Source organism: Erinaceus europaeus, chromosome 2, assembly GCF_950295315.1.
Source record: "Erinaceus europaeus chromosome 2, mEriEur2.1, whole genome shotgun sequence".
Taxonomy (NCBI): Eukaryota; Metazoa; Chordata; class Mammalia; order Eulipotyphla; family Erinaceidae; genus Erinaceus; species Erinaceus europaeus.
Window position 1 is genome coordinate 113,004,701 of NC_080163.1, and position 15,208 is coordinate 113,019,908.

General features: G+C 41.3%; 1 protein-coding gene across 1 annotated transcript in view; it reads right to left on the bottom strand.

The window, feature by feature from the left end:
• The window catches only part of MCPH1 (microcephalin 1), a 260,272-nt gene extending 258,866 nt beyond the window's left edge, over window positions 1-1,406 (bottom strand). The window contains exon 1 of the mRNA XM_016185613.2: window positions 1,295-1,406. Coding sequence (XP_016041099.2) covers window positions 1,295-1,343 — 49 coding nt within the window. The 5' untranslated portion in view covers window positions 1,344-1,406. The remainder of the gene's footprint in view (window positions 1-1,294) is intronic.
• Window positions 1,407-15,208: the final 13,802 nt, after the last annotated feature.

Here is a 15,208-nt window from a genome sequence, read left to right on the forward strand (position 1 = left end):
ATTATTAAAATTTCATTCAAGCAAAGGGCAGTTTTACTCATACACATTCAGTTTCCCTATGCCTGGCTTTCTATAGAGTAAGAGTTTGATTCTGTCACCGGCCATATGCTAAGTGTTTGAGGCTTTGTAGACTATACATTTTCTAAGCTTCATAGATGTAGCACAAAAATATTCAAAGACAGTCATGAGTGAGCACAGCAATGTTCCAATAAACCTTTATGTACAAGGAAGTTGATTTTAATTTTCATGTGTCATTCTTGTCATATTCACAGGCCCCACATGTAAAAAAGTTAAAAAAAAAAAAAAAAGTTCTGTTTACAGGTCCTACATAAAGCAAGAGAGTGGTGTGCACAGTTTGCAGATCAGTGTTCCAAAAATCTGATATTCTCCAAGTATTTCCAGAAGTGTCACTTGAAATCATCCCGAGCAAGGTGAGAACAAGGTTGGGATGACTTAAAAGACTACTAAGTGTAGGAAAATAGCTACATCTATTTGTAGTTTATGTAAATATTTTCTGGCTTTAGAGTAGCCCAGGCCCCACAATCCATATCCTTACCAGCCATTTCCCTAACACACCACCTGTTTGCAATTTTCTATTTCACCTGCCCTAACCCGCATATACAGGAGAGGCGCCTGACAAGCTCTGTCTCAGTTTCCTCACCAGTAAAATCAAAGACATGGAGCAGCAGAGGTGTTAGACTGAAAATGGTCTCACTCCCAAAAGGTATCTGCCAAGGCAGCTTCTCACCATCAGCACAGACACGGGGTGCATGTGCATGTGGTGGGGAGCTCCTTCCTCTAACTTCACACCTGCCCCGCCCGCACTTTTAAACCCCCCCCACTCTGAGTGAGTGAAAGGTGGGGAGAAATCCTCTCACTGCTCCAACACTCCCCTCTGCTATGCCCAGACGTGGGGGGTGTGGTGGGGGTGGGCTCAGTTCCCACACTTGAGGGTGCAGCCCCCCACAACTGGGGGGGAGGGCAGAGTCCCTACTCTTTAGGCAGCCACACTCCCGCTCCATCTCAGAGACATGCCCTATGGCACAGCCCCCCAATTCTCTGAGGTTGAGCCCCCAAACATACACATTTCGGGGACCCCCACCACCCCCATCCCTCGGGGACAGCCCCCCGCGCCTCAGTCACACCACCATCCCCCCACCCCCCACGCTCCTGGTCCGCGAAGTTAGACGATACTTCCGGGAGACGGGCGCACGATGAACTCACATAGTGTGGTCCTCAAGACTCCCCTGCCGGCTTTAGACCCGTTCCCCCAACCGCGACCAGGGTCCCTCACCTTTCAGGACAGGTGCCCCTGGGGTTCTGGGACTCCCCGGAGTGGCCATGAGCCCCACCAGCTCACAAGTCAGTGCCAGTCCCCGCGAACGCCTGGCGCGCAGCACTGCGCATGCTCGGGTCTTCCGCTCCGGACTCCGCGTTTTTTCTGCAGCCCTGCTCACCGCTTAACCCCCGCCCACCAACCACGGCAACCAATCTGACAAGTCCTCGGCACTCTCAGTCCCGCCTACCGCTTGGCTGCGCCTTCGCCCTCTGCCGCCGCCACCCCCCCCCCTTATCCCGTCCGAATGGGTTCTCTTCTTGCTCTTGGCTAAAGAATAAAACTTTCTTTTAACTTTTAAAAATAACTTTATTAGCAGTTAGTGGTTTACAATACAGTTATTGTAAAAAATATTTTGCTTTTGTGTCTGTGTGCTTTATTTATTGCCTCGTGGACCCAACAGGACTAATAGCTTGGGTCACTGTTGGTACCCAGCTAAGAGCCCAGCCTCCGAACCAGGGTAGGCCACAGAGATTCCTTTAAATCGCAGATCCAGCTGGAAGGGGCGGGGCAGACTTGGTAGCTTGGAGTCCTTGTGTGGTCCACAGTAATTCTGTGGCCCAGAAACCCCGGAATGGAGTATATGGCAGGAGAGGAGAGTTTATTCTGCCAGTTGGAGCCCCACCTCCTGGCTTCAAACCTCCCGCGGGCTGATCCCCGCCCAAGCTGGGTAAGGGTTGAACTGGTCCTTGAGCCCAATCCACACTCCAGGCTAATGGCTGGGCGGGGCCTTACAGGGTGAGGCAGAGGTGAGTTTAGGGAGGGTTGGCTGGTTGACTGATAAAACTACTCAGCCTAATCTCAAAGTCACACTGGAAAAATTCCATCTGCTTTGAAAACTGCAGCAGATTTAAATAAACAAACAAACAAACAAACAAATATTCACCTCTGAAAACTCCAATGCACACTCCATCTATCTGCACGCTAAGGAATTTTTTTTTAATACTTCTTTCTTAGTTTTATTTCTCAAAAAAAAAAAGTTTTATTCACCCATTTCCTTAAGGTGAAAGTCCAACACTTCATCTACTGTTTCACCACCTGGAGATGCAGTCACCTTTAACTTTATTCTTTCCTACACCAGTTTGATCCATCTGCAAACTTACTAAACTCTACCTTTATAAATATACCTTTAAAAATCGCTTTAGGAGGAGCCAAGATGATTGAATGTGGAACATGCTTTTTTTTTCTTTCCTTTCTTTGTTTTAAAGAGGGGAGAGAGAAAGAAACAGAAGGATAGAGATACACCAGAGCACTGCTCAACTCTGGTTTATGGTGGTGCTGGGGATTTAACCTGGGCTTAAATAAATAAAGAGCTTCAGGCATGAAAGTCTTTTGCATAACTATTATGTTATCTCCCAGGCCCTGCACTTGACAAATTAAAATAACTGGTGATTAGAAGATAGTAGGAAAGAAAAGGAAGGAGAGCATGGTGGACCATCACTCTGGCATATGATGCCAGCGATCAGGACCTAATGCTTAAGGGCCCAATCCTTAATTCACTGCCACCACCACCACCACCACCACCACCCCCCCCATCCCGCCTCCAGACTGTCACCTGTCTTGTTAGAAAAACTAAACATTATCCCATTTGTTTTTTTTTTTTAATTTTTTATTTAAGAAAGGATTAATGAACAAAAACATAAGGTAGGAGGGGTACAACTCCACACAATTCCCACCACCCAATCCCCATAACCCACCCCCTCCCATGATAGCTTTCCCATTCTCTAGCCCTCTGGGAGCATGGACCCAAAGTCATTGAGGGTTGCAGAAGGTAGAAGGTCTGGCTTCTGTAATTGCTTCCCCACTGAACATGGGCGTTGACTGGTCGGTCCATACTCCCAGTCTGCCTCTCTCTTTCCCTAGTAAGGTGTGTCTCTGGGGAAGCTGAGCTCCAGGACACATTGGTGGGGTCTTCAATCCAGAGAAGCCTGGCCAGCATCCTGGTGGCATCTGGAACCTGGTGATTGAAAAGAGAGTTAACATACGAAGCCAAACAATTGGTTGAGCAATCATGGATCCCAAGCTTGGAATAGTGGAGAGGAAGTGTTAGGGAGGTACTCACTGTAAACTCTAGTGTACTTCTGCTTTCAGGTATATATTTTGCAGTAGTTTATGGGTACGTGTGAACATAAGCTTTCTCTCACAGAAACTGGTGTATATCTAGGTTATGGGACTTTGTTAGAAAGTGAACCACCTGAGATGAAATTAGAGTATACTATAAAAGGAAAGGTCTCACCTGAGTAATGAAGCTAAAGGGTTGTCATTCCACACGTGAAGTCTCTGGACACAGTCTGAGGTGAAGCATGTTGAGGTGGCAATCGTTGCGTTGGATAGGTTGTGATCGGCGGATGCAATATTATTTGGTTTGGATTGGGAGATGCATACGGGAAAGTGGGCCCTATCCAAGGGTTCCAGGACTGGGGGAAGTAGGGGCTCTATAGTGGAGATGTGAGGTTCCTGCTGTCTTAGGGTTCAAAAAGACAATCGATAATTAATGTTATCATCACATTATTTGTTAATTGGGTTAACTTTGAAAAGTCCTTTTGTTATGGTTTGCTGTACAGTATCCAGTATCTTGTAGATAGCTGTGCTATTGGATGCTTCTAATCTACTTGGTCTAGGCTTTTGAGAGAGTCCGCATATCAAATACACAGCCTATATATTAAAAGGATTCAGTTTGTGTTTTGAGAAACTTTGAGACATACAATTGATTTTCCCCCTCTCATATTAATTAACTACTGATTTATATGTCTACATTTTGCTAGGAGTGTACATAAACACCATTCTCACCACCAAAGGACTGTGACCCATCCCTCCCGCCCACTCCCACCCCCCACTGGCCCAGGAAGCTGCATGTCTACCCCTCACCACTGGGTTTTTACTTTGGTGCCCTACTTACAATTTGATCAGGTCCTGCTTTTAGTTTCCCTTTCAGATCTTAGTCAACTTCTGTTGATGAGTGGGATCATCCCATACTCATCTTTATCTTTCTGACTTAGTTCACTTAACATAATTCCTTCTAGCTCTGTCCAAGATGGGTCAGAGAAGGTGGGTTCATTGTTCTTGATAGCTGCATAGTATTCCATTGTGTATATATACCACAGCTTTCTCAGCCACTCATCTGTTGTTGGGCACCTGAGTTGCTTCCAGGTTTTAGGTATTATGAATTGTGCTGCTATGAACATAGGAGTGCACACCTCTTTTTGGTTGGGTGTTATGGAGTCCTTGGGGTATAACCCCAGGAGAGGAATTACTGGATCATATGGAAGGTCCATGTCTACCCTTCTGAGAGTTTTCCAGACTGCTCTCCACAGAGGCTGTACCAATTTACATTCCCACCAGCAATGCAAAAGGGTTCCTCTGTCCCCACAGCCTCTCCAGCATTTGTTGCTGCTGTCCTTTTTGATGTATGCCATTCTTACAGGAGTGAGGTGGTATCTTAGTTTTGTCTTAGTTTGCATTTCTCTGACAATCAGAGACCTAGAGCAGTTTTTCATATGTTTGTTAGCCTTTTGGATCTCCTCTGAGGTGAATGTTTTGTTCATATCCTCTGCCCATTTTTGGATGGGATCATTTGCTTTTTTGGTGCTAAGTTTGCTGAGCTCTTTATATATTTTGGTGATTAGTTTCTTGTCTGATGTATGGCATGTGAAGATCTTCTCCCATTCTGTGAGGGGTCTCTCTGGTTGTTTAATAGTTTCTTTGGATGTGCAGAAGCTTTTCAATTTGATGTAGTCCCATTGATTTGTTTCTGCTTTAGTCTTCCTTACAATTGGGTTTGATTCATCAAAGATGTCCTTGATGATGACTGTCACCTGTCTTGTTAGAAAAACTAAACATTATCCCATTTGTACACAAAATCAGGTTCAAGGATGATATCAGCTGATGGTATTGATTGGAACTGAAACCCAACTTTCTCTAGATCCTGATGGAATTTGGTTTCAGAGCTCTCTAGTTATCTCTCCCCCAACATTTACCCCCCCTCTGGGAGTATGAAGCATTTTTTTAATTTTAATTTTAATTTTTTCCTCTTTTGTTACCTTTGTTTATTGTCGTTACTATTGTTATTGCTGTCATTGTTGCTGGATAGGACAGAGAAATCTAGAGAGGAGGGGAAGACAGAGAAGGGGAGAGAAAGATAAACACCTGCAGACCTGCTTCACAGCCTGTGAAGCAACCTCCTGGCAGGTGGGGAACCGGGGGCTCGAACTGGGATCCTTGCTCTGGCCCTTGCGCTTAGTGACAGGTGCACTTAATCTGCTGCATCACTGCCCCGCTCCCATGAAGCAAAATTCTTTAGAGTGCAGAAAGTGGGGTTTCTGGCTTCTGTAATTGTTTCTCCACAGGACATAAGCATTGGCAGGTTGAGCCCTGCCCCAATCCTGTTTCTATCTTTCCCTACTGACAATTAAGTTTTTCTTTTTCTTTTAACCAAATCCAGTGGTAGAGTACATTTATAATAATATACGGTCTTCTGTTCAAATCTTCCTCCTCATACTTTAGTTCATTATATCAGCTGTTAATAACAGCACACTGAGGTTCTGAAGAATCACTATGTGTCACTAGCGTGTCCCAGAACAGCACATAAGAAAATAAATCTCAGATCAATAAGTTTACCATTATCACCAATTGCTAACTTAGTAAAGTACTCTGAGGAAGTGGTGGCACAGTTTACTTGGGTGGGTAATCTCAATTCATCACTAAAGGTAAAGTCTCTTGCCTTATTAAGTGACATTGCACTTTAAGACTATTTAGAATTAATGATGGGATAAAGAAGATTCAATCTTTTGGTCCAGGTAATGTAGAGTCCAGTGTCTGATAAATTCTTCAACTTCAAAATCATAGATATTTTTTTCTATGACTGCTTGTAGAAATATTATAGTTTTGGATTTTACATCTAGTTTTCATCTCTATTTTTAAACTTTATTTTATTTGATATAATAGAAAGAAAATGGGAGTCGGGTGGTGGCACAGCAGGTTAAGCGCAGGTGGTGTAAAGCACAAGGACCAGTGTAAGGATCCTGGTTTGAGCCCCTGGCTCCCCACCTGTAGGGGAGTCACTTCACAGGCTGTGAAGCAGGTCTTCAGGTGTCTTTCTCTCCCCTTCTCTGTCTTCCCCTCCTCTCTCCATTTCTCTCTGTCCTATCCAACAACAACAACATCAATAACCACAACAAGGGCAGAAAAAGGGAAAATAAATAAATATAAAAAAAGAATAGAAAGCAAATGATAAGGAAGTAGCTAGAAAGGGAGAGAAACAGAGAGACAACTGCAGCACTGCTTCACAGTTCATGATGCTTTCCCCTTCAGGTGAGGACAGGGGGGTTGAACCCAGGTTCTTGAGCATGGTAACATGTGCACTTAATCAGGTGCACCACCACCCAGCCTCTAGTTTTTATTTATTGAATTATATTTTTATAAACAGTAAGAGATTGCTACCAAAGTTCCTATTTTGCATAAAGGCACCAAATATTCTAGCAGTGTTTGGTCAACTGTCTATTCATTGCCTTTGTAACATTGTCTAAATTGGTTGTTCAGATATTTATTGGTTAACCTTTAGAATTCCTATTTTGTCACACTGAGCTTGTGGTATATTTCATTCCATTTTTTTTTTACTATTTAGATTGTTATGACTTTAAAAATAAAATTTGAAATCACATAGTTTATGTTCTAGGACTTTGTTCTTTTTGTTCTTATAAATATACTAGATCCCCCTATTTACATATGAATCTTAAAATCAGCTTTCCATTTTCTACTTAAAAAAAAAAGACTTTTGGGATTTTGAATGAGATTGTGTTGAGTCTACAGATCTATTTGGGGGGAATTAGTGATATATTGAATCTTCTCATCCATTAACATTTCCTTGGGGCTTTCATTTTTTCCTCAACCATATTTTGTACTTCTCAGAAGACAAGTCTTTCCCAGCCTTTGTCAAACTTCTGCCTGATTACTTCTAATTTTTTTTGATGTTAACAGAAATAGCTCTTTAAAATTCAGTTTCTGCCTTATGTTAACTTATAAATGTACAGTTGATGCTTTTGATTGATCTTATGTCCTGCACCTTTTTTTTAAAACTTACCTAGTCATTCCTAGTCATTTTTTTGTATAATCCATAAGATTTTTTTTTCTTTGCCTCCAGGGTTATTGCTGGGGCTCAGTGCCTACCTACACCATGAATCCACTGCTCCTGGAAGCCATTTCCCCCCCTTTTGTTGCCCTTGCTGTTGTAGCCTTGTTGTGGTTATTATTGTTGTTGTTGATGTCGTTCATCGTTGGATAGGACAGAGATAAATGGAGAGAGGAGGGGAAGGGGGGGAGATAGACACCTGCAGACCTGAAGGTGCGGAGCCGGGGGCTTGAACCGGGAACGTTACGCTGGTTCTTGTGCTTCGCGCCACGTGCGCTTAACCCACTGCGCTACCGCCCGACCCCCAAGCCATAGATTATGCAGCCAATCACAGTATGTGTTGAGAAGACTTTTTTTCAAAAGATTTTTTTAATTTGTTACATATGAGACAGGGTTTCACATGAGACAGATAAGTGGGGGAGGGGGAGAGAAGTCAAGAGCACCACTCTAGTATTTGCAATGCTGCAAGTCAAATCTATAACCCGGGCATTAAATTTATTTACCAGTTGACCTTTAAACCCAGGATTACACCTAGGACTCCGGAACCTCAAGCATGAACATTTTTTTTTTTTGCATAACCATTATGCTCTCTTGCACTCCCTCATAAATTGATCTTAGAGCCTGTGAAAGTTGAATGAGAAGGGAGATGTTTTCATGCTCTCAAAGTATGTCCCCACAAGATTTTTACTAATTACAAGAGAAAAGCTAGAGGTTTACAGTAGAGAAACATAGCAGGCACCACCTGTATAAATGACAAATGGGACAAAGCAACACTAGGGACTCCTGTGTTGAGAAGGACACAACATCACTCCTGGGTGCTCCTTCACAGCATGATCTGAAGCTAATTCAGTACAACATCAAAGGCACTGGTACTAAATAATTGGTCTGTGTGTTTTCCAAACACAAGGTAGGAAAGGACAAAAAAATAGGAGTAACTGCTCCAAACCAAATGAAAGTAAAAGACATTTGCTAAGTAAATACAGTACACAATCTTTTACTTTTTTATTTGTGTTGTTTTTTCGTCACCGAGGGCTCTGAGTTGGCACTAGAAATCCACCCACTTATAGTGGTCATTATATATATATATATATTTTTTATTGGATAAGACAAAGTGAAGGGGGAGGCAGAGATAGACACATATAGGTCTGCTTCACCGTTTAAGAAGCATCCCCCTGCTGGTGGGCAGTAAGGGCTCAAACCCGGGTCCTTGCACATAGTAATATGTATGCTTAAATGGGTGTGCCACTGCCTGGCTCCCTCTTCCAGTTTCTTTCTTTCTTTTTTTAAAAAGTAAGTATTTGTTAATTTCTATTGTGTAATAGACAGAAAGAAGTCATGCGCTGCTCAGCTCTGGCATATGCAACACTGAGGATCGAACCTGGGTCTGAGGCGTATAATTTCTGTGCTTTACCATTGAGCTAATTCCCTAACCCCTCAAAGTTCTTAAATTAAATAATAGAATTATGTAAATGTTAACCCCTTGATGCTGATTATTGCATTTGGTCTATTTAAAAAATATTTTATTTTAGGGAGATCTGCTGACCTATTTGGAGGAACTTAGTATTTAATATGTCAGTCATATCTGCAACATTTTCTCAAGTATTTAAAAAAATAAATCATACATATGCACATTCATTTTATGTCCAGGAGAGTACACAATGTAAATTTTGAGGGAGTCTGGGTGAATGGCTTGTGAGGATTCTTTATGCTGTATTTTTAAAATTTGTATTATCTTTATTTATTGGATAGAGACAGAAATTGAGAGGGTAGGGAAGATAGAAAGGGAGAAAGAGGGACAGACACCTGCAGGCCTGCTTCACCACTTGCAAAGCTTCCCCCCTGCGGGTGGGGAGCCGGGTCCTTATGCATTATAACCTGTATGCTCAACCAGGTGTGCCAACACCCATCTCCCCTTTGTGCTATTTTTGTTCTGTTTCTGTAAAGCTGAAATATCTTCCACATACAAAGGTAAACAAGCTGGCTAGGAGGTGGCATAGTGAATAAAGTACTGGATCATCAAGCATGAAGTCCCAAGTACAATCTCAACATCTCATATACCAGAATGATGCTCTGATCCCCTCCCCTTCCTCTTTTCTCTCTCATTAATAAATACATTAAAATTTATTTTTAAAATAGGTAAACAAACAAAATAACCCCACCAAAATTATGGTAGACATATAGCTTACTAGACTAGACTAGACATTTATTGGCCCTGGTGGTGGTGGCAACCTCTAGGGAAGAGGTATACTCTGGAGGCCAGTTCTTGGTGGCTTTATATGCTCGGGGAAGCTCTGATTGGCTGGACTAGTTATGATACTGCAGGTGATAATGGCAGGTAAGGGTTCACAAATGTGTATGCATAAAATCAATGCAACCACTTGTTGGTATGCTTCTAAAAACCCCTTCTGTTTCATTAGTTTAATCCCCCCTGCTTAACACTATTCTATTTACATAACCACTTCATTCTATTTACATAACCACTGTTAACAAGCACCACCCTCCCTCCAGGGCATTAGTGGTTCAGTGGTAGAATTCTTGCCTGCTCCTCCCCCTCTCCTTGTCACACCCTGATTTTCACCAGTCACTTTTCTCTCCACCCTCTCTGCGTCGCATCCTGTTCCCACCCTACTGGGCTAGTATATTGATAAGGACAAGATTGTTTGTAGTTTAGTTTTAGCTTAGCTTGGTAGCGTCCTGCATGAATAAAGAGATACTGCTTACAGCTCAACCATGAGTCCCTGGTCGTCTGTTACCCGCCCGTGAAACCAGCCCATTGAAAACAACAACCACTTAACATATACCACTGTCAATGGAAAAATACTTCCTGCTACACCATTCAATTTCTTTTTGGCAAGATGGAATAGAGTCTACTACTATACCATAGAGTTCCCAGGTCTAGGAATTACTGGTTCAAGACACTATGTTAGAATATAGAAAGGAAGCTTACCAGGTTGGATTCATGAGGCCCAGGTTTGGATCTTGGCACCACAGGGAATGTCATAACCCTGGAGGAAACTCTAGTGCTATGCTTGCTTTCCCTTTCTTTGTCTCTTTGTTGCTATGTCTCTTTATCTCTTTATCTGATTGAAAGAAGTCAGCGTGGGAGTGGTGAAATCACACATGCATGAAGCCCTGACTCCTCAAAAGAGAAAGAAAATACTACATTGGAAAACATGAACACGGGGGTCGAGGGGGTCGAGTGACGGCGCACCAGGTTAAGCGCACATAGTACAAACCGTAAGGATCAGCTCAAGAATCCTGGTTCGAGGCAAAACCAAAAACTTAGTAAACAAAAATAAAAAATAAAAAAAAAATAGCAGAAATAAAGGAAACAGGGTCCCCACAAAATAAATCTCCATACTTTATTCTTCATATAAACAAGAAAAGTTATCTTGTTCAGAATAGTTTCAAGTAAAACACTTCTTTGATTTAATGCCATTCCCAGGGCATCAAAGTGGTAATGCAAAGTCTTGTTTAAAAAAAATATATATCACATTTAATATCACCTGGACTGGGGAGATAGTATAAATGTTTTGCAAAAGACTTTGATGTGTAAGGCTCCGAATTCCTAGGTTCAGTCCCTTATACCACCATAAGTCAAAGCTCTGCATTGCACTGGTAAAAATAAAATGAAATAAAACAAGCAATCAAACAAACAAAAAGAGCCATCACCAAATCCAACATATTGACTGTCCAGATTAGAGAAATGTATTTACAAGGAGTCACAGGAGTCTTTCATACATGGCAATGAAATCTGACTTACCACTTTTTCCTATCAGAAAGAATATCTGCCGTGTAAACTCAACATCTTATGATTGAAAACAAAGTTAATTAAAATGAATGAGTTTAAAAAAAAACAACTTGTCTTTACACTTACATGCACTGCCACTGTTTTTGTGATTGTATTTCTATTCTTGGTTTTTAGTAACCCTATTTCACCTGAAGAAAAGATCTAGTTAAGTCCAGAAGAAGGTATCAGTATTTCAGTTTTACTCTTCACCGAGGGATCACAGATGAAAGCCACTTTTTTTTTTTTGTATCAAGGCTCACTGGCAACAAAAGGGAAACAGACTAGAAGGTTCTTTCATACAAATGTAGGAGAGGGGTGAGATGAAAATATTGACTTTTCAGAGACACACACTCAGCAGGCAGTGGGGCTGTTCAGAGATTTCTTCCATACCACCTGACAAGACATGGACAGAAATTGGAGAGGAGCCTCTCTGAGAAGTCCTGGCAAACGAGTCAGATAAAACGAATGATAGCACTTCATAAGGAAAGCCTTGGTGCCTCAGAGTCTGAAGTTCCCTCTGGAACCTTCCATCCTCAGCAGCTCAGCATAAACATTTAGGGCAGAAGTGGATCTGAGTTTCCTAGGAGTTCATGAATTTCAAAGGTGGAGAGTTACATTTTCTTTTATGGTGTTTCTACAAAACCAAGAAGAAAAAAAAGGGTCAGAGGAAACTCCAGCAGTAGACACTGGTTCTAATAGAAAACTTAACTATCTTCAAGTGAAAGCACAACCTTCTCATAATATTGGAAGTAAATAGGGTATTTGGGAAGTGTAAAAGAGAAGCATTAAGTTCTCCAATAAGGATCTGGAAAGAAAGATCTTGTATTTTAAAAATGAAACTGTTTTTTTATGATCTAGAATAACTAACATGCTTGCACTAACTTGGGAATAAAGTTAAAACATGACTACTGAACTGAACTAAGTAGTTCAGAGGAAAGGGTAAAAAGCAGAAGAATGAAGTACTAAAATTATATATAAGAGCAAAAATCTATCATTTTATTTTTGCATCTTGATACTGTTTTACAGCAATAAGAGTAGAACTTTATAGCTTACAGAAAAAAAATGCTATATTCTTATATCACTTCACTATTGTATTCTAATATGTTGTTATATAAATATTCTAATACTATGGATTCAAATAGAAGAATGCCTGCATTTTTGCTTTCACTGGGTTTTCACTCAGTCTCAACTTTTTTAGATAGAAAGAGAGGCTGAGACAAACAGAAAAAAGGAGAAACATCACAGCAACTAAGCTTCTTCCAGTACTATGGGGGCGGCTTAAACCCCTGTTTTATGCATGACAAAGCAAGTATATTCCCAAATGAGCTATCTTGCCAGTCCAGGAGAACCATTTTTTAATTTCTTTATTGGGTGATTAATGTTTTACAATCGAAGTAAATACAATAGTGTGTATATGCATAACATTTCCCAGTTTACCACACAACAATACAATTCCCACTAGGTCCTCTGCCATCATGTTCCAAGACCTGAACGCTTCCCTCCACCCACCCCAGAGCCTTTTACTTTGGTGCAATACACCAACTCAAGTCCAAGTTCTGCTTAGTGTTTTCTCTTCTGATCTTGTTTTTCAACTTCTAAGAGTGAGATCATCCCATATTCATCCTTCTGTTTCTGACTTATCTCACTTAACATGATTCCTTCAAGCTCCATCCAAAATGGGCTGAAAACTGTGAAATCACCATTTTTAATAGTGGAGTAGTCTTCCATTGTGTATATATAGCACAGCTTGCTCAGCCACTCATCTGTTGTTGGGCACGTGGGTTGCTTTTAAGAGAACACTTTTGGAGGGGTTAATTGTCAGTCCTTCACTGCTTCAGGCTGACTTTTTCAGGTAGAGAGAGAGAGAGAGACAGAACCAAAGAGATTGAGGGAAATTTACCACAGCACTGAAACATCCTCCAATTCAGAGGGGGCTCAGCTGGAACCTGGGTTGTATATATGGCAACATAAGCACACTATCCAGATGAGTTGTTTTGCTAGCTAGAGAAGGATATATTTAAAAAATATAGATTTTATTATTTTGTTATTTTAGAGACAGAGGAAGAACACACACACACACACACACACACACACACACACACACACACACACACACCAAAGCAGTGCTCAGTTCTGGCTTATAGTGCTACTGGGGATTGAATTTAGGACCTCAGTACCTCAGGCATGAAAGTCTACTGCATAACTATTATTCTGTTTCCCCTGTCCTTAAGAAGAATATTTTAAGAAGGATTTTTTTTAAATCCAGGGTCTCTCTTATGCACTATACCACTGCCCTGGCTATTTTATTTATTTATTTATTTATTTATTTATTTAATTTTTTTATGAGAGAGAAAGGAGAGAGAAGCAAGGGGAAACAGAAGAGAGGAGAGACAACATAGCACCTCTCCACTAACCAGGGTGCTCCTATATGGTGCTGGGAATTGAACCTAGGCCCTTGAGCATGGTAAGATGCCAATTCTACTTGGTGAGCTATTTCCTGTCTCCATAAAAGGAATTTTAAAAAAATTATGTATAAAAAAGGAAACAATGACAAAAACCATAGGATATGAGGGGTACAACTCCATACAATTCCCACCACCAGAACCCCTTATCCCATCATTCTTTAATCCTCTAGGAGTATGGACCCAGGGTCATTATGGGGTGTAGAAGGTGGGGAGTCTGGCTTCTGTAATTGTTTCCCTGCTGAACATGAGTGTTGGCAGGTTAATCCATATTCCCAGCCTGTCTTTCTCTTTCCCTAGTGGAGCAGGGCTCTGGGGAAGGGGGACTGCAGGACACGTTGGTGGAGTCCTCTGTCCAGGGAAGTTTGGTTGACATCACTGTCTCATCCGGAACCTGGTGGCTGAAAAAGAGTTAACATATAAAGCCAAACAAATTGTTGACTAGTCATGAACCTAAAGGCTGGAATAGTTCATATGAAGAGTTGGGGGGGGGGGTCTCCGTTTTGTAGATAGTAGTCCTATTTTAGTTATATTCCAAAAAGCCCATGACTGTACTAGTTTTTTTCATAAAAGGAATTTTTTAACTTTGATAATTTGTTTTAATTAAGTGGTTAGAATTACAGTGCCTGTTCTTTTTATCCCTAAGTCAAAATCTACATAAAACAGCCAGAAAATATGACCCCCACTGCCCTTCTGTGTGCTAAACAGGTGAAAAATTGTACAGATGTTGCTCCTATTTAAGCTGTTGTCTTCAGTGACCCAAACTATCCTTTAAAGTATAAATTGGCTTCTCTCCGTTGCATCTATTGGCCTGTATCTTTATTTACTCAAGAGGTTTATTTTCTATTTTCCATGACCCAAGCATAGTGAAGCACTAGGAATGCAGCTGGAACCAAATAGAAACAAAATAAGCATGAATTCTCTAGCCTGACCATGCAGAATGCCCTAGGTCCTAAAGGTCTACTTTCTCAATGCTATTCTCATTCAGAACAACTTGCCTCAACTCCTTTCTGGAAGCAAATAATGAAATAATTAGAAAGTGCCCACATCATGGTAAAATGCTCACACTTTTTTGTTATACTGAAAAATAAGGGGGAAAAAAAGCCTGAAGAAACAGAGTTGAGCTCCCCTTTATACAGATTTTTTAAAAAAAATATTTGTTTATTTCCTTTTGTTGCCCTTGTTGTTTTATTGTTGTAGTTATTATTGTTGTTGCTATTGATGTCATCGTTGTTGGATAGGATAGAGAGAAATGGAGAGAGAAGAGGAAGAGAGAGAGGGGAAGAGAAAGATAGACACCTGTAGACCTGCTTCACCGCCTGTGAAGTGACTCCCCTGCAGGTGGGGAGCCAGGGGCTCGAACCGGGATCCATAAGCAGGTCCTTGCACTTTGTGCCATGTGTGCTTAACCCACTGTGCTACTGCCCGACTCCCTTTATACAGATTTTTATCTCCAGAGCACCAGTGCTAGTCTGGGCATGTGATACAGTGTG